General features: G+C 53.6%; 1 protein-coding gene across 1 annotated transcript in view; it reads left to right on the top strand.

Moving 5' to 3' along the window:
* Positions 1–27,872, top strand: part of PLXNA1 (plexin A1) — a 114,283-nt gene that overhangs the window by 25,416 nt on the left and 60,995 nt on the right. Inside the window, exons 4-6 of the mRNA XM_050979178.1 lie at positions 24,160–24,300; positions 26,329–26,429; positions 27,365–27,488. Of these exons, the coding sequence (XP_050835135.1) occupies positions 24,160–24,300; positions 26,329–26,429; positions 27,365–27,488 (366 nt within the window). The remainder of the gene's footprint in view (positions 1–24,159; positions 24,301–26,328; positions 26,430–27,364; positions 27,489–27,872) is intronic.

The following is a 27,872-nucleotide window of genomic DNA, read 5'->3' as shown; positions in this document are numbered from 1 at the left end:
GCTCCTCTCCTAGCCTGGAGAGGTTGAGGGGCTCCCCTGCAGGACCCTGTCCTGTGGGCAGGGAGATGATGGTGCTTTGGGGGAGCAGATTTGGCAGCCTATGGAGGCACCTCCCCTTGAATTCTCTAAAAGCTTTGAATTAAGGATGCCTCAGTGTGTTCACAACCCTTGGTGTGTCTGGACAGAAAATAGGTGCTGTGGGGAGAGGGAGCTGCTGACCAGGGTCTTTTTGGGATTTCCCTGTTGCCTGCTGGCTCCCTTCTATTACAAAAACCCCCATGTGTTGGCGTCCTGTGTATGATGTATGACCTGATCATGGTCCACGTGAGCTGTGAGAAGAAGCCATCGGGCTCCCTGCCCACCCTGCCCGTCCCTATCCCTGTCCCCACGGATCCTTTGGCCTCACCCTCTGCTTAGTGCTCAGGGAAAGCAGCTCTGGCTGAAAAGGGGCCCTTTGTGTCTCGCGCGTGAAATCCGGCTCCCTGAGTGCGCGGGAAGGCTTGGCCCGCCTCGTGACCCTGCTGCTGGCTACCCTACTTACTGCCTGTGCCTAGGCTGGCTTTGCTTTTGGGGTGTGTGTGGGGAGACACAGGACACATTTGGGGCATGAACCCTGCCCTGGCCCTGGCAGTGTCAGCCGGTGACCCTTGAGGACTCCCCCAGGCATCGACCCCTGTGCAGCCCCTGGAAATGCTCTCCTGCCCGTGCTGCTGCCTCTTCCCAGCTGGCTGCCCGACACAAGGGCCTTTTGTTCCTCCTGCTTCTTCCCTATGCCCTCTCCTGCTCCATCCCCACCCCATGCTCTGGAGACCCAAGACCCCCTCCCCACATGCTTACAGCCCCCGTGGGCACCGATGCTGGGCCCCGTGAGGGAGATGCGCTCCTCGGAGCATGCGCCCACGCCTCTCCCCAATCAATGGCAATAATTTTATTGGCATGACAAGGTAGCCGACGGTTGCCAAAGTGAATCCATCAAATACCTCTTGGCGGCTCCCCGCCCCCTCGAGAGCTCTCGCTGGAGTCGTTAAGCTGTTTTAATCAAGGTGGAGGCTGGAGAGCAGGCGTGTTAAGTGGATGGGGCGGTGGGGAGGGGGCAGTGGAGCCTTCCCGTCCCCTTGCTCGTGGCAGGGAGCACTCGGCATCGCCCCGTTGCTGCTGTGCAGGAAGGGGCCCCGCGCGCCGGCGCTGGGCTTTGTTGCGCCGCCCGGCTCTGAACAGGATGTCTCATTGTTGGAGGAAACAATTAGAAATTCATCGTGAACCGCTGGCCTCTGGGATCTGCTGGGGCGGCGAGGCTGTGGCTCCAGGCAGCTGCCAGCTTCGTCCTGGGGTGACTCCTAGAGGGGAATGCCGCTGGGGTTCCTGCTCCTGCCTCGTGCAGGATGGATGGGGATGAATATTTTCAGGCTCCTGGAGCTCCAAAGGATGCTCCAGCATCCTCATACAGCCTTGGGAAAAGAGAGGAGATGTCAGGGGACTCACTGCCCTCGAAGTCTGCTTCCCCCACCCTCTGTGCCCCCAGGCTTTTTGACTCACAAGCCACAACTCTCTCTTCTTTCTCCCCATCTGCTCTGCTCTCAGTGCAAAGCCGGCAGGTGAGCGAGGCCTAGGATTCTGGCTCCTGGCCAGGTGGGAGGCAGCAGCAGCAGCAGCCAGCCTTACTCCAACCTTTGCTGCCGAAAGCGCTGACGGTGCACGTCTCGCCTGTGCCTGGCGCCGGGCGCCCGCAGGCAGCCGTGTGCCTCACCCCCATCCATCAGCCCACTCCTGTGCCTCGCCCCCATCCATCAGCCCCAAGGGCAGCACAGTGGCTGCTGCACTTCACCCCTGTCAGGCAAGGTGACTTTTGGGCAGCAGAGCTTTGTGAAAGCTGGAGGAGGCTCGGGGATGAAAAGGTGGATGCCAAAGACCTGTGTCTTCCAAAGGGCTACCAGGTGTAAACCTGCCTTCTGTAATTGCTCTGCGAAGGGGTTTGGGGGCAAAACACTGCTTGGCAGCATCTCGGGGCAAGTCAGTGCTGCCCTGCTGGGTATGCTCAGGAGTGGCAGGTGCCAGCCAAACACGGCACCATCACCTTCACCGCTGGTCCCTGCAGACCGTCCTGTGCCTGGCAGGGGCTGCCACCCTGGAAATAAGGCTGGGAGAAGAAAAAGCAAGAGCCTGTGGGGGTTTGTGGCTGTGTGCCTCGCTGCTCCTGCCCGTGTTGTAGCAGGGCTGTGTAAGGCATTGGTGGCCATGGCTTTGCAGTGCTGGGAGAACAGGGCACATGAGCAATCTTTGGGGGCATTGATGGGGATGCTGAGCCCCCATAAATGTTTGGGTTATGCTCATTGGGCGCTGTTATTAGAAAAAGGGGTGTGTTGGCTGGCTGGGGGCATGCTGTGCCAGCAGTGAGCAGTGGGTTTTCTCTCCTAGCTGGTTGGTTTGGTTGTTGAAGCGTGAAGTGCTGAGCATTTTCTTCTGCACCTCTCTGCTGCTGAACGCGGGGCTGTGGCCCCTGTCTGTGACCTCTATTCTGCTGGGAAGAGCGGGAGCACGACTCTTGCTTTGGACTGTGCCTCCTGCTGGGGACCTCTGTGGTGGCCCCAAAGGGAGGGGCAGGGGGAAAAGCCACCCTATTAAAATGGAAATGAGCTGGGAGGGCCCAGCTCTGTTGGATCCCTCCTGTTGGAGCCATTGTGCCTATTCACTGGCTAACTTTCACAAACACTGACTAATTTTGGCTTTTCAGGTGGGAGAATGGCCCCTACCTCCCACCAAAGGCAGCAAGGGAGGCTGGCTTGGCTCATCAGGAAGGCAGCGGTTTGGGAGGCAGGGACTGACGGTATGCCTGGTGAGAAGGGGCAGTGCTGGTGTCCTGCTTCCCCTTTGTGCAGGCCCATTAACCCAGATTTAATGGTGCCTGAGGAATTTGCCCTCAGCCCCTGGCCTGCTGGAGAAGGGAGGAGTGTGCTTAGCAGGAACTCAGGCAGCTCCAGTGTAGTCTGGGTCTCTGCGTGTTCCAGCCCTGCCTCAGGTAGAGACATGATCCTGGGGAAGGTCAGACATCCCCATGAGCTGACCTCCCTCCCTTCTGGGCTGGGAGGAAAATCCATCATAGATCAAGAGCAAGAGCAAGGTGGAGGTGTGGTATGGCACTTGGGGATGCAGGATGTGGACTCCAGCTGCCCCTTAGTGGCTGCTGGATCCTGTAATCCATCTCTGAGACTTTGATACATGGCTGGTCATTTGTCTCCAAGTCCAGGTGGGATGGTGTCAGTCCCAGGCTGCTTGGAAGATCTGCTGTTTGGTCTCTTGTCCCCTGCCCTGTTTAATTAATTGCAGGCTTTCCTGAAGTGGATCAGGAGAAAGGATGCTAATGGCAGGCTGGTGCTGATGGGGAAGGCAGCAGAAAGGTGCCCCATGGGGTAAGCATTGTGGGATGAAATAGGAATAGAGGAGCTGGGGTGGGTGCTGCGTGGTGGCAAGGGTGCAGACCCCTGGGACAATGTGCCTGTTTCTCTCTGGTTCTTTCCCTGGATGGCCTGTGCTACCAGAGCTGATCCTGGCACCTCCCTGCTCTTTGTGTACCCGTGGACCAGCTGCCAGCACGAAACCTCCCCGTGGCAGTGAGAGCAATTGTCTACATGGGAAGCAAGTGGGAAAGTTTTATTTAATGGATGCTTAGTTCTTTTAATGCCATTTAGCAGCTGGAGAGAGGGAAGAGAGGCAGTGCTGTGTGACAAGCCAGCTCTCTGCAGACGGAGAATGGGCTGAAGTAGTGGGGAGCATCCCTACAGTCTGGCAGAGAAAGGCAGGATGATGTGATAGTGCTTTAATTTGTCCACGCTTTGTGCTCTTGAGGGCAGCATCGTTTGGTAGCTTTGTACTGGGACAGATCTGGTATGACCAGGGTGCTCAGCCCTGGGATGCAAGGAGGGGTTCTGCTGGTAGGGCAGGTGCTGGGGGAAGCAGCTCCCTCCCACCATAATCCCTGTATGGGCAAAGGAAACAACGCTGGGCTGAAAAAAGCCGGCGTGGTTTTTATTAGCTACAACTCTAATGATGTATTTTGGATTGCTCTCCTGCATGGATAAAAATTACCAGTCCTTGAATGAAGGGGAATAAAAAAGTCTCTCTGACCTTGAAGCTGTTCGTTCACTTGTCTTCATTTCATTCCCCTTGGCTGGGGATGCAGGTCAGTTTTGGGTGCTATTTATAGTCCGCTTCATTTGGTGGTTTTCTTTACAAAGCAAAAGGTTGTCACCTTTGTTTCTGATACTGCAGAGAGGAGCTGCTCTAGGGAAAAGGAAGAATAAATGAGAAATTTCTCAGAGTGTTCCTGTATGCGGCAAAGCTTTGTAATCTAGAAAGATCAAAAAGCCCTGGACTGCCAACCTGAGCTCCTTGTGTGGAGGTAGCCAGGGTCCATGGTGCCTTGAGAGATATGGGGTGATGCTTTTCTGTGCTGGCCAGTGACTGCTGGGGCTGATCAGAGCTTTTATTTGCACCAAAACAGAGACAGTTTCCCTTTCCAGGCAGCTTGGCTCATGTCTTCACATCTGGCATGGTTGGCTTTTGTTGAAACAACATGTGGGCTTGATTCTTCCCTTCTCCCACCCCCACGAAGGAAGCTGTGGCTGTGTTGTCCATCTTCACTGAAGACACATGTCCACAGGAGCCTGACTGCTGAAGTTGAATCCCCTGCCTGTGCCTGCATCTCCTCCTCCAGCCCTGTCCCTGACAGACAGACTCGTTGAAACAACAAATGTTGCCATAATTTAATTTTCAGGCAAACAATAGTCCGGGGACAATGTTAAATTCATGAAACTGGCTTAATGCGATGACATTTAATGAAGCAATTTGTGCACTAGTGTAGCTTGTGTGGCTCTGGAGTAGTGGGGATGCTGCTCCACCCTGCTGGGCACTCCCTCCTTGGGAATAGACTGGGAAAGGTTGGTGCTCCAGGGTAAAAGAGGGGGGTTGTCCTGCTGCTCTCCAGGCTGTGTGTGCTCTTGTGGTGCAGCTTTCCCATGCTGCAGCCTGATGCTGCTGCAGTGTGAACTGGAGCTGGTGGGTTCAGGCTCCGTGGTTTGGCCTGAAGGGAAGGGTTAGATGAGAATGTTTTGGTGCAGGAGGGGACTTGTCCTCTGCAGCCTCTGCTTTCCTTAGACTTTTCCTCCTTGTGTCTGGAGCCCTGGAAAGGTTTTTTGCCCCCCACCCACTCCCCTCTCCTTAGTGGGCCAGATTGAAGCCTCAAACCCTGTAGCACTCCATCTCCCAGGCATGCAGTCCTGGCTCTTCCCTCCAGGACCACCCTGGGTTGCAGTATCCCATGGGCTGTTAAGAGGCTGGTCCCTTTAGAACAAGAATTAGGAATTATGCTGCACTGGGAGAGCACAGGCTTGGCTTTAGGGGATTTACAGTTCATAAAAGCAGGTGAGAAGAGGCAGTTTGGAGGGTGGAGAGACTGGCTGCTTGCTCCAGGGGTGGATTGGATTTGTGCCATCCCACCAGCATCCCTTGGGCATCCTGGCACCAGCAATGCGTGGGCTTCTGCTGTGTCCCAGGAGAGGGTTCCCTGCTGTTTCTTTCTCCCCTTGATTGACAGAGCCCTGTAGATCTTAATTATGTGCCGGCATCCACAGAGCAAACCTGGTGCTGCTGTAGCTGGAGGCTTAATGCTGGTAATGCTGCTCCATGGGCAGGCAGTTCCCAGGGTAAGGGGTTTCCTTGCCTTTTTAGGGACAACTTGTAGTCCTTGCTAGACATGATGGACCTCTGGAGCTGTGGGAGTGGGAGCTGGATGAGTGACAGGTGAAGGGACGATGTTAAGTGTACATGAGATTTTGGTGTGGTGTTCTTCCGTGGAGCTTGGGGAGGAGGGAGCTGGAGACACACAGATGTCACTTCCTTGGAGAACCCCACGTCATGTTTCCCACCCTGAAGGATACAGTATCCATATGTATCCAGCAGGGCTTTTCTCACCTGCAGTCCTCCCTGTCCCTCTGGCATCTTCCCAGCCCTCCCAGCAGCAACCCCAAATAAAACCCGAGCTCCACCAAACTCATGAACTCATGTCAATGCTGATGCTCCTCCCAAGCAGGACTTAAAAGTAAATTTTTACTGAAGGATGGCCAAATCCTTCTGAGGATGGATTTGGGGCTCAGCAGAGGTTCTTGTGGGCAGGTTGAGGTCTGTAGGGCAGTTTGCAGTCTGGCTGATCCTGGAGGCTGGGTCAGTGCCTGGCTGTTCTCTGGTTCCCCTGACTTTTTGCTTTCCCTTAACAGTGGTCAAAAATTAATTGGTAGTTGTTGAGCAAAATGCAACTGAAAAAATTAATGGAGGAAAATATGATGCAGTCTGATGTAGGCACGCATGTGTGTCTCTCTCTTTCTACATATGTATTTATTTTTCTTTGAAAGTTTCCAGAAATAGGTTTGTGTCTTGGCCAGGGTGACTGCATCTGTAATTAGTTAAGGAAAGTGGGTGTCTTGGTGACAGCCACACAGAAATGCTCAGCATCTCTGGTGAGGATGCTGGGATGTGGGACCTTGGAGGCATCTAGTACTGGCAGCTTCCTTGGCAGAGGGAGGGGAGCAGCCTCTGCCCCCTGGATGGAAACACTGTGTTGGGTTGGGCTTACTGCCACCAGCCCTGGTTTCCTGGGGGAGGGTGATGCTTCTGGTGGTTTATTTAAAAACTAAGTAAAGTCCTTTAAAAAGACACAAACCCCTGAAAACTGCACCTTGCATGCATGGATCCTGCCAGCTGATCCTCCCCCACCGTGAGGGATGGACACTTCTCAAACTCAATTCTCCCTTTATTTCTCCAGGGTTACTGTGTTGCTCTCCTTCTCTTTCTGGTATGTTTATGAGTCTCAAGGGATCTTGTTTTTACGCTCAACGCTCAAAATTAAAGATGTGTTTCCAGTAGGTGAGATAAACACTCCCTGTCTCAGCTGGGGGTTTCCTTCCTGCCTCTCCTTCCCTCCTTGAATCTGCTGGTGGGAAAGTGTGAGCCTGTGGCTGGAGTACATAACCTGGGAATGAGATTCCTGGACTCTCCCAGGGGGATGAGTCAGCTTCGATGCAAGATGTGTGAGCTGTGGCTTCTTCCTTCGGTGGCTTCTTATTTTAAAAGAGGGCAAAAAATTGCTGCCTTTGGCACGGAGATGGAGGAGCAGGGAATGGGGAGGGGTAAATGTGCTTGCTCAAGCTTCAAAGTATGGTTCACCTTGGTGGCTACGGGCATGCCATGTGGCAAGGTGATGCTGCTGCCCATCTGCAGGGGTGCTCCTTAAATTGTGGTAACTTGGTTGTATGGCAACATCAGCATTTCTGGCTGGAGGCTGTGGCAGGGCTGGCACAGCCTGAGTTGGCACCCACCACCTGTGGTCCCTGCTGGATGTGCTGCTTGGCGTGCCTTGAGCACGTCCCCTGCTCTTTGGCCACTTATCCCAGAGATGGAGCCCATCTGTGTCCCACCCTTCGTGGAGTCCAGCATCACAACTTGCCTTCCCTTCTGCAGCCTCATCCTCATGCAGTTGAGGTTGTCCTTCCCCATTGCCTGCTCACCTGGGATACTGAAAGGAGACTGGGCTTTATTTTGGAAATGAAGGTGATAAAGAGCATCCAAACAGCTCTGGTACTCACCAACACCTTATCTGCCTGGGTGGCTGTTGATTCTTCCTGGGATGGAAGAATCCCACTCACCTCTGCCTGGCTTTGGTTCCCCCTTCTGCTTGCTGTCACACTTGTGTGAGCACCCTTACCTCTGTGCTGTGAAAGCCTTGGCTAGAAACCCAGTCCAGATCTCCAAGTACATGATTTTTCAGCTGACACTTGGCCCACTGTGCTTTCCTGAGTTGAGCCAGAGGTGACACCTCATACCTGAGGACCAGAGGTATTTTTGCAGAATATTCTGAGCTCCAAGTCTTGCCCTCAGTGTCCCTGCCATGGGTGGCAGCTCACACTGGTCAAGACTGCTGAGTCAAAACTGTTGTTTTTGACCCCTCTAACCTCCCAAATTCTGTTTGTGCTTGAGACCAGGCAGAAACAGAGAGAGGACGAACGTTTTTTAAATAGCTTGCGAGTTTCTGGTGTTGTTTTTCATCAGGAAAATGATAGTTGTATAAAGGCAATTAATTGGAGGAAAAGTTTCTGGTAATAAATGTCAAGAATGTTTCAAGGATGGTTTGGATAAATACACTTTTTTTTTAAAGCCTCCCAGCAAAACAAAAGCCTTACCCTATTTTGAGCCTTGCCAGAGAGAAACAAGTACAAAACTTCAATTTTCTTTTCCTTTTTTTTTTTTTTTTTTTTTTTTTTTTTTGTGTGTGTGTGAGTGTGTAACGTTTAAGTGCTTTTTTTCTTGCTCAGCCTGTGCTCCTTAAACAAAAGCATGTGTTTTCCTGGCGTGGCTCCCTCGAGGCAGCTCTGTTGGAGTGGAGGGCAGGGGCTGTGGAGGTGATGGCTGCACAAGTCCAGGCAAGTCCTGGTTTTTGGCAGGAGTTGAAGTTCTCCCTTTTTTGGGGAGGGGCGGGGGGAAGGGAGGTGGTGGTGGATTGTGGTCAGTTCCCTTCTTCCTACATTTCCCAGTTCTTCTCTGTGCCAGCCGCGGGTGGTGATGCCTGCAGCCAAAAGGAGGAGCAATCCTGAGATGTGTGGAGTGCTTTGATATCCTGGGGCAGAAGGTGATAAAGGAAAGAATGAAAGCTTTAGAGTGATGTTAGAGCCTTGGCTGCCTCTCCCGGAGCAGCCATCGCCTGCGGCTTGTGGGCTGTCAGTAACCCTGCTGTGCCTCTTGCTCCCTAGAGCTTGGGGAGTTGGCCTGGCAAAGCTGACATTTTATGGGGGAGGTGATTTCCTAGTGGGGATGTCTGTTTCTGTGCATGCTCTGAAACATCCCTGGGGTGCTGTGACTGTGTGAACCTGCCAGGGAGCTCTGCTCACCCCGGAGAAGCCGAACCCCGCTGCGTGCTGCCTTCCAGCCACAGCCATACCTTTGGTCCCAGCTGTGGGCTTCAGTGCTGGTGTGTTTTTCATAAAGGCTCTTAATCACATACAGGATGTTTCTGTTTGTTCAAGCAATGAAATCACACAAACAACCCACCCCCAGTTTGGCTTTCGCAGAGCATCAGCTGCTCGACCCAAGTGCTCGGCAGAGCCGGAGCAATCCTCCCCTCTCCTCCTGCAGCTCTGGACCCAGCAGTGTGGTCAGAGCAGGCTTTCCTGCTGTGGCCATGCCCTGGAAAGGCGCCCGGCGCTGGGGATGGGATCGGGCTGGGAGCTGGGGCTGACTCATCACTGGGGTGCTTGGCCAAGGCAGCAGTGTCTCGTGGGAGCAGGCAGAAAAGCTTGGAGAGCCAGGATCAGCCCTGCATTCTGTGGGCTTGGTTGCAGGCAGGCTGCACATGAAGCATGGTTCCCCCCCGACCCAATTCTGAGAGGAGCATGGTGCTTTTTTGGGGGGGTGGGAGGTGGGTTGCAGGCTCTTCTTGTTCCTGTGCGCTGGGGTTGTGTGTTTTTGCATTACCCCAGGTAGTCAGTCCTGGATGGGGACATCACAAACCTGCCACTGCATCACCATCTTTTGCTTTGGGTTTTGTCCTTCGGGGTATTAAGCAGAAGGAGAACAGGAATGCGTCAGGGTGGATTGAAATAAAAAAACCACCCTGACTTTTCTCACTCCTGTTGCGTGCATTGGTCCCATGGCTGCCGTTTCCATGGTAAAGCAGCGGGCCTGTAACCCAGCCCGCCCCGTGCTCCTCAGCATTTGGAGGAGCAAAAATCCTCGGAGATGACAAGAATAATGTAACGAGCCATTAACGAGAGGGGGGAAAAACACCGGAGGAGCTGAGCAGGGTCGGGGTGGGGGCGAGGGGAGGCAGGGCAGGCTTTTGGCAGGGAGAGGGTCACGTTGGCAGCCTGCTCGCCTTGCCTTCGATGTGTTATGAAGTTTTGGAGGTTGCTTGAAAAGTGTCTGGGGAGCGATGGCGAGCCAAGCGGGCTGCGGGCCAGCTCACAGCTAAACATGTTGTTGTGTAAAATTGCAGTCAATTAATTTAAGACCTGCCAATTTCAACTGCAAAGCGCTAGGAGGTTCTGTCAAGTTTTCAATGGGATAAAAAGGGGGAAAGGGGGATTAGTTTTCAGCACTTGGACGGGCAAATAGTGATCCTCTGCCCAAGCCTGCAAAGCACCTCCTCCTCCTCTCTCTGTTTCTTTTGCTTGAGGTAAACTCAGCCTCTGCTGATGTTAAAAGTCCTTCTGGTGTGTGCTGTTGGTGCTGAAATAGCTGAAGGATGTCAGACAGAGCCTGGTGGTCTGCTGGTGACCATTTCAGGGCTCAGGGAAGCACTGGCTGCAGGGGGATGACCCTCTCCCCTTTGACTTTGCAGTATTCCTCCTCCATACTCTTGTGGGGAGTATCCCCTCTCTGGCATTCCCAAAGTGGTCTTCCCCAAACGTGCTGATTCCTGCAAGCCTGCAGGTCCTGGGCATGCTGGGCGGTACACTGACTGTCTGAAATAGAGGAGGAGCTGGAAAATGCTCAGGGGAGGCCCAAGAGGTGTGCTAGATCCCCTGTGTGCAGCCCTGGAGGTCAATCCTCACTCAGGATGAGGAGCATAGGCTGGTACTCACCATGCAAGAAGACGACCTGCTCCAGAGAGCTGATGGCCAGGTGGGCACAGTGTCTGAATCCCAAAAAGGCTTATTTCCCCCATTTCATGGTGGCAGTGGGGCAGTGCTGCTCTGCACAGGGCCCCTCTTTCTGGTGATGCCCTCCTTCCAACCACTCCCTGTGCCTGTTATCCTCTTGTGCTGCAGGAGCACAGCACCCCCAGTAATGGGACCTGGGCTAAAAACTTTGCTGAGGTTTTGCTCTCTTTACGGCAACTTTAATTTGAAAAGTGTTTCCTGGGTTCTGGGGGGGATATGTGTTTGTATGTGCATCTGCAAGCTGGCTTTTTTTTTTCCTTCCTTTTTTTTTCTTTTTTTACTTATTTTACAGTTTAATGAAACTTCTGAGAAAGTGCAGCTCTGCTGTGAGTAAGAGTCATGAGACTGGTGGGGCAAGCTGGCTTTGGCTTGCTGAGTGTTGAGCTCCTTCTCGGGGCTGCTTGAGCCTGAGATTTGTGCCTCAGCTCTTCTCTGTCCTATACCAGCTTGCTTTTCCATCCACAAACACACTGTACTGTAGATTTACACACCTATGCTCATGCATCTTTCATTCCTGTGGCCTTATACCTGGGCTTTTGCTGTCACCTCTGCCATCACAGCTCTATGTCCCCAGGACACCATCTCCAAGCACTACTGCTTTCTATTTTGTCATCAAAGGCTGTAAATCCACTTCTCCCAGACTTCTGGGGCTCAGAACCAGCTGCATACCTCACCATGGCCGTGGGTTTGTGCTTTTCTGAGCCAGGGCTTTGTGCTTTTCTGTGTCAGGCTTTGCTCAGCGCCCGTGTGTGCGAAGGAGCTGCTGCACGTCCCTGCAGGGCTGCAGGCTGCCTGCTCCCCCTTGCTGGCAGGAGAGGGGATTTGGAGGCAGGTCCCTCTAGAGCCAGGCTCTGCTGCTCAGGCACTGCTGTCTGCGGACTTCCCCAGAATATATTAAGCGTAATTTCCTCCTGCTTCACCGGAAGCTTGTTAATATTTCACTGGGGCATGGGGGCAGACTGCAAAGCCCACGCTTCAAAGGAGGGCAGCTTTCAGCAGCTCTGGGGTTGGCTTTTGGTTTTCCCAGTTCTTGCTATAACTCGTTCTGTGGTTTTGAAAGTAGGTAAAAAAACCCCCAACCACCCAGCTGAGGAGAAAGCCCAGGCAAAGCCCACCAGGCATGCCTGTCCCTGCCTTGCTGAGCCAGGCTGTGGCTCTACTGTCTGCTCAGCTCTACTCTTCCTGCACTGACATTTGGGGAAAAAAATTGTAAATTCATGTCTGGATGCTTTGTGAGCTCACTTGGGTTTGAAATGGCTGGGAGTGCAGCCTGGATGTGCCCTACTGCTGCCAGCATGGCTTGTGGAAGGGCTGAGGTGGGTTCCCCTTCCGTGAGAGGAGATTTTTGGGAATGACTTTTAGGAAATTACTTTTGCTTGATCCTGGACTCCACAAATCGGAGCAGGATTGGCCCTCCAGGAGCAATAACAGAAGAATTACTGCATTGCATGGGCGTCTTTATGTGTTTTTTAAACTGTGCCTCCTAATTATAAATAATGGCTGCGATATGAGATATGATTATGATGGATGGTGATTCTGTATTCCGTGTGCATTAGCGGCTTTAACCTTGCCGGGGTAATTATGTCTCATTTCAAATTCTGATACTATTTATTTGAGGTAGGGGACTGGGAATTTAATTTCTACTGCTTTGTCTTTTAGTAGTATTATTATTTGAAAAGGATACCTTTGCAAAATTGTTTTTTAATCATTCCCTCCAGTTGGCAGCACCAGTTTATTAATATTTTCAGTGCCCATGTGGGGCTGTTTTGGAAGTGTTTGTAAAGGTAGATGTTTTGGGGGAATGTGAAGCTGAGGGCTGATGTATAAGAGAGAAGCTATTCCTGCAAGACACCAGCGTGCACCCCACAGCTTCAGCCTTCCCAGAGCAGCTGCCTTTGGCACTGGCTGCTGCTGACCCACGTGCTTCTGCCAGCCTGGGCTCCCTCCTCACATGAGGTCCCTGGATGTGCAGGAAGGGCTGAGGTCCTGCCCACCCCTCACCATCTTCCATGGCACGTTTAATTAAAAACCGCATCAACCCGAAGATTGTGCACGTGGTCTTAATCAGTTTGAAGTCTCTGTGAGAATAAAGTAATTATACTACTCGTTTGGTTACAGTAATTAAAACTTTAATTAACATCATTTCCCACCCCTTGGCCTCCCTTTACAGATATTCAGGCATGTGATGGGTGTCTGCCAGTGTTGCATCTTGGGATAAGCTGTTTATGCTTCTGCCTGTCCCCATCTCTGTTCCCTCCAGCACCAGGCCAGTAATGTCCAGCCACTCCTGAACCTGGCCCAGCTCTCTCAAGGCTGCCAAGTGTCAGTGGCATTCCTGTGTGGGAATGTTCCATGGCCAAGTCCTGGTGGGTAGCGGCTCCACTCGATGTCCCCTGTAAGCACTGGGAATGGTGGAGAGGGTGGTAGGTGTTCCTTGAAGACCTTCTGAGAAGTTAGTTTTGAATGTGGCATGTGGTTTGGTCTGATCTTAGCAATAGCTGGGCTTTCAGAGAGCAGCCCTGCATTTCCAGGATTTGTTAAGGCGACAGTAGGCTCTTCATTTCCCATTGCATGGATCTGTAAGAGCTGAGGTCACAATGGTTTTTGGCTGAGTACTATCACACCTGGAAAGCTCCGGGTGGGCTCCAGCCCCTCTGCACCCCATTTTACCCCCCTGGGTAAAATGTGGCCACACCACCCTGTGGTCAGTGATGGGCTCTGCGCTGGCCAACAGGACCCTGTGCTCCCTGGGAGCCTGCAGAAGGGATTGCTGCCTGCAGAAGCAGGGCAGGGAGTTCTGCATTGGTTCCAAAGGAAATCCACGCTGTGTATAACCTGAGCTCTTAAATATCTTGAGCAGCATCCTTAGGGAAAGCAACCTCTATATTTAAATCTTCTCAATCTCTCCTTCTAAATTGCTCTGATGCACAGACTGAAGGGTCTAATTTCCATCCTGGTTTTGAACGGGGAGCCCACTGCAGACAAGTGTTTTTCTTTGCTCTGGGTTCTGCACAGTGGGGAGCTATGGCCCCATAGCTTTCCCTTGGCTTTTTGGAAATATATAGAAGGGTCTAGTGTAGCCAGGGATGTGGCTCTCTGCATTGGAAATGGTGTAGGAGGGCCAGGAGTTTAGATATGGGAATGAAATTTTAAAACATGAACAAAAAGGAAGATCAGGGAATTTAGCATCAAGAGCTCAAGCTGGAGTGAGTGAGAGGGTCTAAATCTATTTCAAGCAAAATATTTGCAGGCACTCTGGTGTGCTCAGTGTGAAGCCAGGCTTAGCTGGCTGTTATCACCAGGATCACTGGCTATGGAATGTTGGAGGATTTCTTCTCTAATCTTGAAAGTGTTTGTGTTTGGAGCAGGGACTGTTTTATGAGGAAAGGCAGGACCTGGAGTTTTGATCATGGCGTGTTGATAGTGGAGCTGTTGATCAGAAAAGGTTAACAAAAAGTGTGTCTGTAACTTTCTGTCTTCCCCTGATGACATGGGTTTCATTCTCATGGAGTCCATCAGGTAATGCAGGATTTTGTTTCTGAATCTGTAAGAGACTCTGCATGCCCAGTCGTACTGCCTGTGCTGGCTCTTAATATTTAATGTCACTGTGCCCTGCGATATTTAGACCCTGATTGTTCATTGCTTATCAGCTCCTCCCGGGCAGTCTGGTGTGATTTGTCCATGGAGATAAAACACCAGGACAGCCCAGAGCTGCAGTAAAAAGAGGACTGATGGGTAGGAAGGGATCAAAGCTGATGTTAAATGGGTGAAGCTGAACCTGCCGTGCCATCGGTGTTGTCCTTCTCCTGTGTGGAGGTGAATGTGCAGTGGATTTTGTTCCTATTATAGTTCCCTTGCTGCAGGAAATGGCTTTTGGCTCTCACGCCATGGAAAGAGTGGCTGGTGCACTTATGTGGTTGGAGCTGAATGAGTGGGAGGCTGAGATGGGGGTGCAGAAGGTACTGGAGTCTGATGGATGGGTAAATCCAGACATGATCCATTGTGCCTGTGCAGGCAGCCCCACTGAAGCAGGGCTTGACTGGTGCTGGATCTGTGTGTGGGGCTGCTGGGGTAGGAGGGGAGCTGACCTGGGGAGTACCCTGAAACAGATCCCCCCTTGGAGTGTGCCCCTCTACAGCCCCCACTCTGTGGGCTTTTCCTGCCACTGGCTCCTCTGTTTGCAAAGCCAAAGCCCCTGCCTAGTCCTCAGGCAGCTCCTCTCTCGCTGCTGAGTTGTTTAGGGACCAGGAAGGAAACAGCTATTTTCCTGGAGCCGAGAGGGGAGGAGGGATCCAGCTGATCTCCAGCTGTGCTGCAGCCCTGGGAGCTGATACTTCCTCCCTGACATGTTCCTGTTGAAGGCCTGTTACCCCTCCCTGCCTTTTTTCCCTGGAAATGGGGTGGTCCCCATTCCTGTTCTCTGGGAGCAAGGCTTTGAGCCCCTGGCCACAGGCAAAGACTTTGCTAATCATTGCTCCATGTCCCAAGAGGGCAGGATGGTGAGGGTGGTGGGACAAGCCTTTGGCATTCATGTTGGGGTTGTCTTGGTCTGGTTGTAAATGTGGGCAGAAGCTGAGGGAAGCTCAGGAAAGAAGGTTTGAGCTGCCCTGTTGAGCTGAGCAGCATCATTAAGAGGTAAATAATTTGGATTTGCAGAATAATTAGGAAATTCTAAGCTATGGAGAGGCTGGGGCTGGTGGCTCTGGGTCTGCACTGCTCACTGTGGTGGGCTGTGTGTCGAGGGGAACCAGTAGCCCAGCTGGTCCCCATGTGATCTCTGGAGGAGCCAGTGCCTTGGCAGTGGAAGAGAGGTGGCTTTTGTCTTGAAAACTCAGTATTGAGTCCTTCAGGTGAGAGCTTTCTCCACAGAGCCTTCTCTGGGAGGTTTAGGTATTAGCTTGCCCCGGGCTGGTCACGTGCAGTGTGAGTCCTGTGGGAGCTGGGAGGGTGACACATTGCCTTGGCTTCATTCATGCCTTTCATGCCTGGGGCCTGCTGGGACTCTTGGGATGCCTACAGTAATTAATGAACAGGAGAAAAAATAATCCAGTATTTCTGTGATGTGCTCTGCCCTTCACTGCTGTCACCCAGGGCTTTATTTTTGCATGGAGAAGAACAGTGGGATGCAGAGAGGAGATCCCTGTTGCATTTTGCTTTGTGCTCTTCCTGCCTTTACCTTCCATTTTGCAAGGCTAAAATTCCTTCTCCATCTGTTACTGGGCTTTCCTACCTCCAGAGCTCCCTCCTTTCTTCCCAAGACTTGGGAAAAAGCAGGATTGTCTTACCTGCCTGTGCTCCTCTCCCTTGCAAGGGACGTTTCTTTGATGAGATGTGGTGCTGGGGTTTCACAGGATATTTTTGCTGTAATGGGCACAGGCACTGTGTTGATGGAGGGACAGTTTTGAGACCCTCTGTCGCTCCCTCTCCAGGGAGCTGATGCCCTGGCAGTTGCCATGCTGCCCCAGGGACACCCTGGAATGGCTGTCAGTTCTCTTTAGCCTCAGGGGCAGAGCCCAGCATGCAGATTGTGCAGGGCTGGTGGCTGTGCAGGGCTGGTGGCTGTGCAGGGCTGGTGGCTGCACGCTCTGTGCAGAGGTGAAGTTGCATCACTGTTGCTTGGCTGAGGGTCAACAAAGACTGCCACCTTGCCAGGTCATAGCATCACATGGAGGGGTCTCGGGGTCCCCCATCCCCCTTTCCTTGTGCCACTCAACAGCTGCCAGTGCCTCCTGCCTGGTCCCTGGAAGCCCCAGGGCAGTGCCAGCCCATTGATTTGCTTGTTGGGGGCCCCCTCTGACTGCCTCAGCCCTGAGCCATGCTGATTGGGAAATAATTGCAATAATAATAGAGATATTTTGCTCCTGAGTGACTAGACAATATGCGCTGGGCTCTGAGCCAAGAGGGTTTTGAAGGGCAAAGCTGAGAAATCAATGGCTCAAGACTGCTGGAGCTGCTGTGGGGCTGGGGGCTGGCAGGGATGGGGATGGCACCTAGGGCTTTATTTGGGATGAAAGTAGAGCAACTGCTTAACCCATCACACATTGTGTAATTCCTCCTGCCACTTCATTGGGACTTCACCATCCATCAGTCCCTCCCCCACTTGGGTTTGGCTCTGCCAAAGGTGCTTCTCCTGTGCATTATCCTGACACTTGCTCCCTCTTTCCAGCAGTTCACTTTTGGTACAGAGAGACGGGAAGGATTTTTCTGACATGGTCTTAATTCTGTCAAAATTGCTGGAACGGTGTGTTGGGCTGCACTTCCCATCCTGCTGATGGAGCAATGCTGGCAGACCTGGTCAGGAGAGATTTTGGGAGGGTTTGCAGATGGTGAGCATGGGGCTGGTCAGTCCTGTGCTGTGCTGTGTGGGCTGGTGCTGGTGTAACTGGCTCTGCTGAGCCCACTTAGCATGGTGGAGCACCACTTGTGTGGGTGGCTGAACAAGAGGGAGAGATGGAAATGAGATTAAATGAAAGGAAACGGTGGTTGAGAAGTTCTGGGGAAGGTGTTGCTGTGTTTTGGGGGCCTGCTGGGCAGGGTTGCTGCCCTGACTCCTTCTCTCGTCTCTTTCCTATGGCAAAACCCAGTGCTTCACCCTACCTTCCAGAGAGGTGCAGTGAGTGTGTCTGTCCTCAGCCCACATGGCTGAACTCAGGATCCACCCTGGGGATGACACATTGGCAGTAACACATGCTTTAAAACCAGCTGGTGAACTTGTGTCACATCTGCCAGTGCTGGTGAGGTGCTGGATTTGTTGCTGAGCATTTGAGCATGGATTTAGATTAAGTATCTCCTTATTTTTTGCTTTATTGTACCAATATGATTAAAGTCCCAGTATTCTCCAGCTCAGGGTGATGTTGGGCCCAGGACAAAAGCCTGGCTTGTACTCATCTTTATCAAGTGGATGGGTTTCACTGAGTGGAATCAGGCAGGTTAGTGATGAGGCAGGAGCATCCCAGCCCTGCGTGAGCCATCAGTGAAACCTTCTCCTGCAGAGAGGTGGAGAGGACAGATCCCAGCTCTGCCAGATCCGAGCAGCTGCCTGCCTGTCTGGCAGGAGGTGTGTGTCTGATCCTGGTGCATTCCTGTGCAGGCAGCTGCTGGGATGGCAGGGAAGGGGCTGGCAGCCGGCTGGGGGAGCAGGGGGAGCCGGGGTGTCGGCTGCCAGCCTGCCCTGCATAGCTGGGATGTTTCTGTGGGGCCCATCCTGTCATCAACCCCGAGACAAGCCCCTGCAAGATGCATCCCCACAGCCCTGCCCGTGGCCCTGCTGCTGGCTGTCTGTACCCTTCCTCTGGTGTCTGGCTCCTGACCTGTGGCACAGAGCACCTGTAGGGTACCCTGGTGAAGGGTTAGGGCACTGTAAGTGTTAGCCCTGGTGAAAGGTGAGGGCACTGTAAGAGTTAGCCCTGGTGAAGGGTTAGGGCTGGTGAAGGGTTAGGGCACTGTAAGGGTTAGCCCTGGTGAAGGGTGAGGGCACTGTAAGGGTTAGCCCTGGTGAAGGGTGAGGGCACTGTAAGAGTTAGCCCTGGTGAAGGGTTAGGGCTGGTGAAGGGTTAGGGCACTGTAAGGGTTAGCCCTGGTAAAGCGAGGTTGGAGCACTCCTAATGGCCATTTCCTGGTTATCTGAGCAAAGCCAGAGGCAAATCCTCACCACCCTGGACACCAAAGTTTGGTAACCTGAAATACAGTGGGAGGGAGCAGGAGCCACTGCCTTGACCTCCCTGCTCTTGGCCCCCAGCATGCCAGTGTCCCCTTCCCCAGCAGTACCCAGCTCCCAAGGCTGTGTCTATGGGATAGATGATGCCACGGCCCTGCAGCTGCTCCTGTCCCTGCCTTTTGCTGCACCTTTCTGGGTGAAAGGAAAAAGAGAGTGTGTCTCCTTGGAGCAGCTGATCCAGAAATTTAATTTAAACCCTTTCCCTTCCTTTGGAAACTGGAGAAGGGTGTGTGTGTAGCAGCTGCTTGTCCTGGGGAAAGGCATGTGGAGGGGCAGCTGGTGTCCCTGTCCCCACATTCTTACTGCCTTGGGGTGAACCCAGGCCATGTGCTAAGAGGGGCTTTGCAGGCTGACCCCCCCCAAGGCCATCCCTTTCCCCACGAGCCCCCCTGGCTGGATATGCAATGTGCCTTTTCCTGCTGTAGGCTTGTCAGCGTGGTGTTGTGTGACACTGTGCAGCAGCTGTCACCTCTGCCCCGGTGTGGCCAGGCTGCATAGACCCTCTGTTGCCTCTGGGAGCTGGCCCCATGGCTTGCAGGAGCAGCTCTGCCAGGACCCACTCCTCTTCTGGTTATATTTGGCCTGTCCTTTGCCTTTTGGGTGGATGGTGCCAAAATCAAAGCAGAATGCCGGGGGTGTTCACATGGCCCTGCTCTCAGGGAGGGGACATTGGCACCTCCTGATTTGGGTGTGGGAGCCTGGGGCTTCCATGGTGCCTGAGCACCAATGGCCTTGGGAGGGGAAGGTTTCACTCCTGGGGCTGCACTCTGCCCTCCACCCATGACAAAGCATCTTCCTCCTCCCAACTCAGGGATGTGCTACAGAGCTGCTCACTGGTGAGATGACAGGGCAGGAGGGGACCAGGACGTGGGCACAGGTAGGGCAGGGTCCTCTTTCCAGCATCCTCTCCTCACAGCCGTGTCTTGTCCCTGCCTGTTTAATCTCTGTCCCCAGTGGAGATGGTTGGGGCTGGGGAACTCTGTGCTTCCCTCAGCGTGTGTTGAGAGGGAAGAGGGGAAGCTTTGAAATGCACTCCCATAAATAAGCCTTTCTTTCGCCTTGCCTGTCAGCACCGTGCGAGCCCCGTGGAACTGGAAAGGGTCCCCGTGAAAAGGCTGCCGAGTGTGTTTCAGGCAGATAAGTCCCTGCCTTTGAAGTGTGGCAGGCGGGCAAAAGCGCCCTCCTCTTGTAGCTGCTGCCAGCCGCTGCGAATTAATCACAGCCCCGCGCAGATAAGAGTACAAAGCCTGACTGAGCACTTCTCCTGCCCGGAGGAGGGGGCTGGGGGGACCGCTGGGGACCCAGGATGGAGCCTGGAGAGCCTGGAGGTGGGGAGATGTAAGGCTGGGCTGGGAGGGTGCATGGGAAGACTGGCTGTAGGGCAGTGCAGAGCCCCCTCTTCCTGCTGCTGGGCTTAGGGATGTCCCCCGTGAGATCGGGTCTCTTGGGGACCATCACTGTGGGCACCCAAAAATGTGGGTTTGCTCCTCTGAGAAGCCAGTGGCCCACCCAAACACCTCTCAGACCCTGCACAGAGCTCTGCTGGTATGTGTTAAATCCAAAAGCAGCCTTGGCATGTCTGCAGCTGCCTTCCCTCTCCAGCTGTGCTTCCTCCCTCTCCACCTGGTGTCCCTGGCCCAGACTGAACTGTAAAGCCCTGTCCTCCTCTGGACCTGCTGCCAGCCCTGGGTGGGTGCCAGGTCATGGCTGCTGCCCTGAGTTCCTCTCATTGCCTGTCTTTCCAAAAGCTGGCTCCTCTCTGCCTTGTGCCCATTGCTGGTGCTGTAAGGATGTTGGGAGGCGTTTCTCCTGGCAGTTGGCTGATCAGCAGTGGTTATGGCTCTGGGGAAGTGCCTCCTCACCTGGACAAGCCTGGAGGGCACCTTGCCTGGGGGAGAAGCGTGCTGCCATGGAAGGAGCTGGTGATGTGCTTGTCTCCCCCAAAGCCTTGTATGGGATGGCAGCTCCTTTCTCCAGCCAACACAAAGCCATCCCAGGAACCATCTCTGGGTCTCTTGGGAGAGAACTTTGCATTTGCCCAGCTGGGGTGTGCATTGTGCAGTCACTCATTACACTGGGGTCGCCAGGGCTTGGGGCATTGCCCCCATCCTTTCCCTCATCCTTCCCTTGACAGGGTTCTCAGCTTCTGGGGGTGCAGCTCTTAAACCCCTCTTAGAATGAAGATATGCTGGGTGCTGGCCCCATGGAGGTGGGCTTGTTGTTTGAGTGGGGAGGGTGTGCACATGGGTTTCTGGCAGAGCAGCCCCTGGGCTTGCTTTGAGATAATTCACCCAAGCAGGGAGTTTATAATTTCATGCCTCTGGCCCTCCCCATGTGCTTAAAAAGGCAGCAGCCCTTCAAGACCCTCACTTCTGCTCCTGTGCCTCAGTACAGCCCTGGGAGCTGGCTGCCCCTTGGGGCTCCTGCAGCTCCTGGGAGGAGGCACCACCACTGAGTTGCTGCCTGAAGCCAGCCTGAGGCAGGCAGGAGTGAGGGCAGGAATCCTGAGCAAGAAATTAGTGTGAGTAATTATTAGTATTGGGTAATTATATCAGCGTCAGGATGAGGAGAAAGGTTAATATGTTTATTTATTTATTTATTTATGGTAAATGTCTTTTCCCCTGAGTGGGAAGGCAGCCAGGGTGGGCAGGAAGGAGAGTGTTTCTGAGGGGGTCTGCTCTGATTAAACTGCATCCTCTCCCCCTTTCCCTGCTCCCAGCTACCCTGGGTACAGGGAGGGGGAGGAAAGCAGCGCCTTCCATTGTCTGTAAGAGATGGGAGGCTCCTTGTGCATTCCTTGTGCATTCTTTGTGCTGCTCCACCATGCTATAGTCCAAAGAGCCCATCCTTATCCTGCTGGCCAGGATGGGTAGGTTCATGTTGGGTTAACCCTGCTGGAAAGACCCTGATGCTGGATTTCCACCTCTGTCTGCACAGCAGCGGGTTCTTTGGGCAGTTGGGTCCTGCTTGGCATGGGGGAGTCTGGGGTCTGTCTGCTCACACAGGTTGCTCGTGGAAGTTGTGGACACCCCATCCCCAGGAGTGTTCAAGCCAGGTTGGATGGGGCTTTGAGCAACATGGTGTAATGGAACCAGGGAATTGGAACAGAGGTGTTAGAACTAGATGAACTATAAGCTTCCTTCCACCCAAACCTTTCTGTGATTCTATGATCTCCTCATGCTGGAAAGGAGTGTTAGGATACATTTTCCTACCATGAGCTAACTCACAGTCTCCCTGTGTGCCCTGCACTTTGGCCAGCCAGCAAACATCTCGATTACCAACTCTTCCAAATTTCATTTTCCTGATTCCCAAACACACCTACAGGTTATCCTTAACAGAGGGAGAGGTGCTAGAGAGAAGGGTTCTTGTGTGTGCATGGCCCCACCAGAACATCCTGACGTGTGTCAGGCTAGGTTCCAACCCCGTTTGACTACTGAGAGTATTTTTAGGTTCTTCCTGGAGCCTCAAATTAACTGGAAGTGCTTCACGTCTGTTGTTTTTTTAATACATCTCTTTCTCTTTCCCAGCACTGCACAGTGCAATAATGTAATGGGGAAATTACCCCGCTAGTTAAAAATTACTGCCAGCGCCACATGCAGCTATAGATCTATTTTAGAACCAGGGTGAAACTGTATCGATTATTCTGTGCCACAACTGCAGCCCATAAAAGGATTGGAAAGGTGTGTTTGTCACTTTGCCATGGTGGGGTGGGGACATGGTCCCTTGCTGGGGAGGGGAAGGGGTGCTGCTCCCTGTTACTCTCCTCCAGAGAGCTGGCTTGGGAAGGACTTTGCAGGGGAGAAACTGAGAGCAGGGGAGCAACTTGTGAGGAGATGTGGGGAGGCAGGGTTGTGCTGTGGGGGTGATGCTGGGTGCCACAGAGCAAGGGACACTGCTGGGCAGGGGTGCCATATGGCCCTGTGCTATGGATGTCTGGGGCTTGGCCTCCTTTGATCTGTTTGGAGTAGAAACAAACCTGGTTCTGAACCTGGGCAGAAAGACACCCATGCCAGAAAGGCAGGCAGAGGCTTTAGCACCCCTGGATTCCCCAGCAGACAGTGGTACCGAGTGCGAGGCTGATGGGCAGCAGAGTCTGTGCAGGGGTCTAGCAAAGGATGCTGAGATGGTGGTGGGAATACCAGGACAATTTTTTAGGTTATGGTGAAGGCTCTTCAGTCCTGTGGAAGGAGGTACAGGGGGTTTTTGGCTGTGCCATGAGCTCCCAAGAGTTAGCCCGGCTCTGCAAGCCGAGCTGTCACATCCCTGGGGAGAGGGCAGCCCCTTTGCTCACTGCTATGCAGGACTCATCTCTCTCTGGTTGCTCAGGGGTCTCTTTCTTAATTAAATACATTTGTTTTGTAAAACTGCCTAAAAATAATCCGGGGCTGGTGCATGCAGGAGGCTGGCAGTGAATCAAAGGCGCCGCTCTAATTAAATGGGCCCGGTTTGTTTGTGAGCTGCATACATTTCCATGCTAATCAGCTGCACACCGGGATCCTGCTTTCCCAGCCCCTGTCCTCCTGATTGGGAGCTGTGCAAATGCTGGCAGCAATTTACTGCAGGAGCAGGCAAGGTGGCCAGGCTGCTGTGGGGTGGTCGTGGATGTGCTGGGCTGTGGGAGTGGGTGTGATAACCAGGGCGGGGTTGTGGGATGCAGTTGGGGGGGTGCTTCCAATCAGCCAGTTTGCCCCTCTCCTGTGGGGGGTCCTGAGTCCTGCAGATGGGGATGCTGGAGCAGGTCTCTGTGTGTGCCCGCAGCAGCGTGGAGATAATCACAGGGAGAGTTTGCTCCACCTTGCCGGGCATGATGCTTCACTGTTTACCACTGGGATTTTTGCAGAATATACGGCTGATGTGGATCCCATCCCATCCCCTGAGCATTTCTCTGGCACTGTCCCCCTTGAGGCTGTCCCATGCCCAAATCTGGGGGTATCACAAGTAATGGCATGAGCACAAAGTTCTTCTGGCTGGTGGAGGTGCCACTCAGGGCATGCCAGTGGCAGAGCTGAGTTTAGCCCTGTGTGCTGTGTGCCTGCAGCCTCATGGTGCCTCCTGATGAGCTGATCTCTGGGACAGCAGGAACTGGCATGCTTAGGAAGAGCTTTAACATTACTGTGAGCCACAAGGAGATTAAAGCCTTCACCATGGTCCTGCTCAGGGAACAAAGGCACTCTCTGAACCTCTGTTGACCTCCAACTTCCTTGAGACCCTCTTGACTTCCCCGGTCACAAGTCCAAGTGTTTCCTGTGATGGATGGGGGGCGGGAGCAGAGCCTGTGCGTGCAGTGTCCAGCCTGGCAGGGCTTGGGCCGTGTGCTGTGTGAGCTCAGCTGCTCTCAGCACCATTGGGGCAAGGCAGGGTTTGATGCTTTGCTGTATGCTGGGGACTCATCTCCTCCATGCTACAGCTTGGAGGGGCTTTGGGGCTGAGCAGTAGAACATAGTGGTGTGCAGTGTGAGAGCCAGGGATGTGTCCTCCCTCCCTGGAGGGAGATGAATGCCATCAGCATGAATGTGGTGCAAATGCACCACACAAATGTAGTAAAGCAAGGGAGGCATTGCAGTTTGGTCTTCTGGAAAGGGTTGGGATGCTTGCAGAGCAGGTGATACTTTGCTGTGCTGTAGGGGCTGTGGAGTCACCACACTGGTGTCCCTAGTGGGGCACATTCTGTATCCCCCATCCTGAGGGATGCTGAGGTGTGTGAGGGATCATGCTCATCCCCCCTTGCTCTCCCCACAGATCCTGGTGGACTTGCCAGCCGAGAGGAAGCACCAAGCTCTGCAGTATGAGAATGTTGTGGCCCACGAAGGCAGCTCCATCCTGCGAGACCTGGTGCTGAGCCCTGACCGCCAGCACATCTATGCCATGACTGAGAAACAGGTAAGGGGAGGGGTCAGCAGTCCTCTGCTCTCCTGACTTGGCAGCCCACACTGCAGCCCTAGTCTGCAGTCCTGTGTGCTGGGAAGCCTTTTGGGCAGATCTCTAGGGGGGCTGCACTTTGCTTCCTGGGATTGGAGCTGCCTAGGGACCCTGGGGCAGCTCCTCCCTGCAGAAACACTGTCCTGAGGCTTTAATTGTTAGCAGCAGCTGCTTGAAATTCCCATGGTCCCTGGGGACCAAGGGCTTCCTGACCCTTCCTTGCTGTGAGTGGCTGGCCATAAACCTCCTCCCTGTTTTGGCCGCCCCCTCCTGAGCAAGGGTTTTGCAGGTCAGCGGGAGCTCATTGCTCCAAACAACTTTTTGTCCTCTGGAGCAGCTGCTTTTGCATGACAGAGCAGAGGGGACATAGGGCTGGTGCACCCCCAGACTGCTGGTGTGCACCCCTTGGTCCCTGGTTCTGCTTGTGCTGAGTGAACTGGAGGTACAGACCCAGTCTGGATCTGGTGCTGTCATCCTGGCACCAGATGGGTACATGATAGGAAGTCTGGGCTGGCTTAGTGTCCCCATGACCTGTGGGAGGGCTGCTGGCGTGAGTTCATCCATCCATGGGCTGAACTGGAGTGACTGGAGCGGGTTCCTGTCATGGTGGTGATACTCTCTGGATCTGGTGTCAGCACACCAGGCCTGGTGGGTGACACAGGGTGGCCGTGCTGGGGTGTGCTGTGCCTGTGTCTCCCAGCACCTCTGCTCCTCTGCCTAGCCAGGGGTGTGTGGGTGTGAGTGGGACTGCAAGCAGAGCTGGGAGCCTCACAGTCTCCTGGCCACCGGCCCGAGGGCTTGGGAGGGGAAAGGACGATGGAGCAGGAATGTAGGTTTGTCTAGACAGTCCTGAGGGGACAGCAGAGTTCTTTTCCCCCTCCTCCCAGTGGCTATTTCTGGTTTCTGCTCTGCTGCAGGAAACATGCAGCTTTCCAGGTGGGGCAGAACCTGCATTGGGCTCCTCCATGCAGCTCTCCTGGACTGTGTTTCCATCCCTGGCTGTTTCTGTCCCAGAGCTTGCTCAGCTGAGCTTCCCCTCTGTGGGGTAAATATTGGAGAGGTGGATGCCAAGGGGGCAATTGCATTGACCTGGACTGGGGACCTCCTCCAGGGACCACCACAGTTTCTGGCACCTGGCACTTGTCTGTGCAGGGTCTGCCAGGGAGGTACCCTCTGCCACCACCTGCCTAAAGCAATGTCAGGGGTAAACAAATGGGGACAGTACAGGTGTCCTCACCACCCTGGGGGGAGTGGTTGGCCAGCCAATCCCAGCCCTGTAGACATCATGCTGAGCCTGTGCTCTGCTGTGCTGTTTGGAGGGAGAACACCCCAGGTTTAGCCTTCAGCTTGCAAATTTTAATTAATGAGTGAGTGCTGCCTCATGGGAGCAGTGGGGAAACTGAGGCACAGGCATGGGCAGCTGCTTGGTGCTGCAGATTCCTTGTGGCAGGCAAGCAGGAACCCCTTCCTGCACCCCGTCCCTGTCCTCCCTCTTCTCCTCCCCTCTCCTTAATAAAGCCCACTCTCTTCCCTCGTATGCTCGGTGTTATCAGAGTGCTGGTGGAAAGTAATTAAATGAACAGTTGTAACAGAGCTCGAAGGGCTTGGAGAATGAGGGGATTTTAATCAAATCTGGAGGAGCAATTAATAAAGGACTGGTAACCCTTTCAGAGCAGGACTGCAGCAGCCCTGGGGTGCCTGGCTGGCGCTGGGAGAGCACGTGGAGCTGGGTTGGCCCAGCCCCCTCTCAAATACTGCTAAGGTGCAACAATGAAAGGAACTTTTTTTGGAGTAAAAGTCTCTCTGGGGTGGGAGTGTTGCCTGCAAATGTGCTGCCTGGGCCTGGGAGAGGAGTGGGTGGTGGTGAGGGTGGTGGGTGATGCCTTCCCACTAACAGGCCAGGGTGAGTCTGTGCTGGCTGTGTCTCTGCCATGCCAAGGTGTGGGCAGAGCAGCCTGAGCCCCTGCACTCCGTGCCTGCTCCCCACAGGTGACGCGTGTGCCCGTGGAGAGCTGTGAGCAGTACGAGAGCTGTGAGCTGTGCCTGGGCTCCCGGGACCCCCACTGCGGCTGGTGTGTCCTCCACAACATGTGAGTACAGCAGGATTGTCCCTGCAGCTCTGCCAGTGACCTGCAGCTGACAAAATGTGTCCATCCCCGCTGCTGGTCTCCTTCGGGGCATCCCTCCTGTGGTGGGATTTAGCCCCCAAAATGCTGAGAGATGGAGTGGTCCAAGGGGTCAGTCATTCCCTCCTGTGGTGCCCAGGCTGTGCTTAGGAGCCTCCATGCATGGTGAAGCTGCTGCCAGAGCTTGCTCATCCGTGGGCTCTTGGGTTTAGAATTCTTGTGCCAATAAAAAAACTGAATATAAAATACTCCTGAAGTCTCAGGGAAGCGCAGAGCTCCGGTATGGGCCTTAGTCATCCGAGGTCTCTACTTGGCCATCATTTCTATGCCAAAGTGTTAAAAATAGGTTAGAAACTGTTTTAAAATAGTTGTCAGATCGCTAAGCATGTACTGTTAGTTTGGTTATTTTATTGTAAAAGGGGTTAAAAGGGTAGTTATGAGAAATAGGGTACTCAATCTACCATATTACACCTAAGTAAAGTGCAGCACCCCCCAAGCGAAGCAAGCCAACCTGGACAGAACTGTAATGGGCCAACCCAGCACCTTCAACCTTCATGCAAATGAAGGATACAAAAAGAAACCAATCCAAAAGGACAAAAAACAGGATAAAAAGGGGCTTCTGACTCACTGAAGCCATGCTGCTCCATCTGGGACATGGGGACTGAAAAGAAGCCCCAGTGCCGGCGCTGCAGCGTCCTGGACGGGAACGCTCCTGCTCGGCTCATGGGCCCTGTGCTTTAGGCCTTTCTTTTCCTTATCATAAATGCTGAAATCACTTTAGTACCAGGAGCTTGCTCCCGTTTTTATCAAAAGGGTCTGTTTGCCGTGGTGCCAGCCCGAGGCCCTGCAGGAGCCCAGGGGATTCTCCTCCTCACCGTGGTGCTTTCCTCCCCCCGCAGCTGCTCCCGCAAGGACCGGTGCGAGCGGGCGGACGAGCCGCAGCGCTTCGCCTCGGAGCTGCAGCAGTGCGTGCAGCTCACCGTGCAGCCCAGGAACATCTCGGTCACCATGTCCGAGGTCCCGGTAAGGCACCTCTGCTCCCTCACGCTCCTCCCAGCCGCCTCCTGGCCCTCTGGAGGCAAAGGCCACGGAGGAGACTGTTAAAATAACTGATGACTGTACCATGAGTAGGGAAAAAGGGGAAGAGAGGTCTGAGACATAGCAGAGCAAAGTGCAAGGCGTTGATGAGGGCGGGCCATTGGCTCCATATTGATGGATATAGTAAAGCAGGTGATGATTATTCAGAAATGACATAACTGAGCAATAAATATTTCTCCATAATAAAGCATGACTATCAGAAATGCCATTCGTAGGCCAGCGATCTAGCTCCAGTTCAATAGTCTGTCTCTGACTCCAGCCTGCAGTAGATATTTTGGGATGAGACTTTGATGCTCAACTTGCTGCTCT

This window comes from Serinus canaria, chromosome 12 (assembly GCF_022539315.1).
Source record: "Serinus canaria isolate serCan28SL12 chromosome 12, serCan2020, whole genome shotgun sequence".
Lineage (NCBI taxonomy): Eukaryota > Metazoa > Chordata > Aves > Passeriformes > Fringillidae > Serinus > Serinus canaria.
Note: the sequence above shows the minus strand (reverse complement) of the source record. Positions and strands in the feature narration are given on the sequence as shown.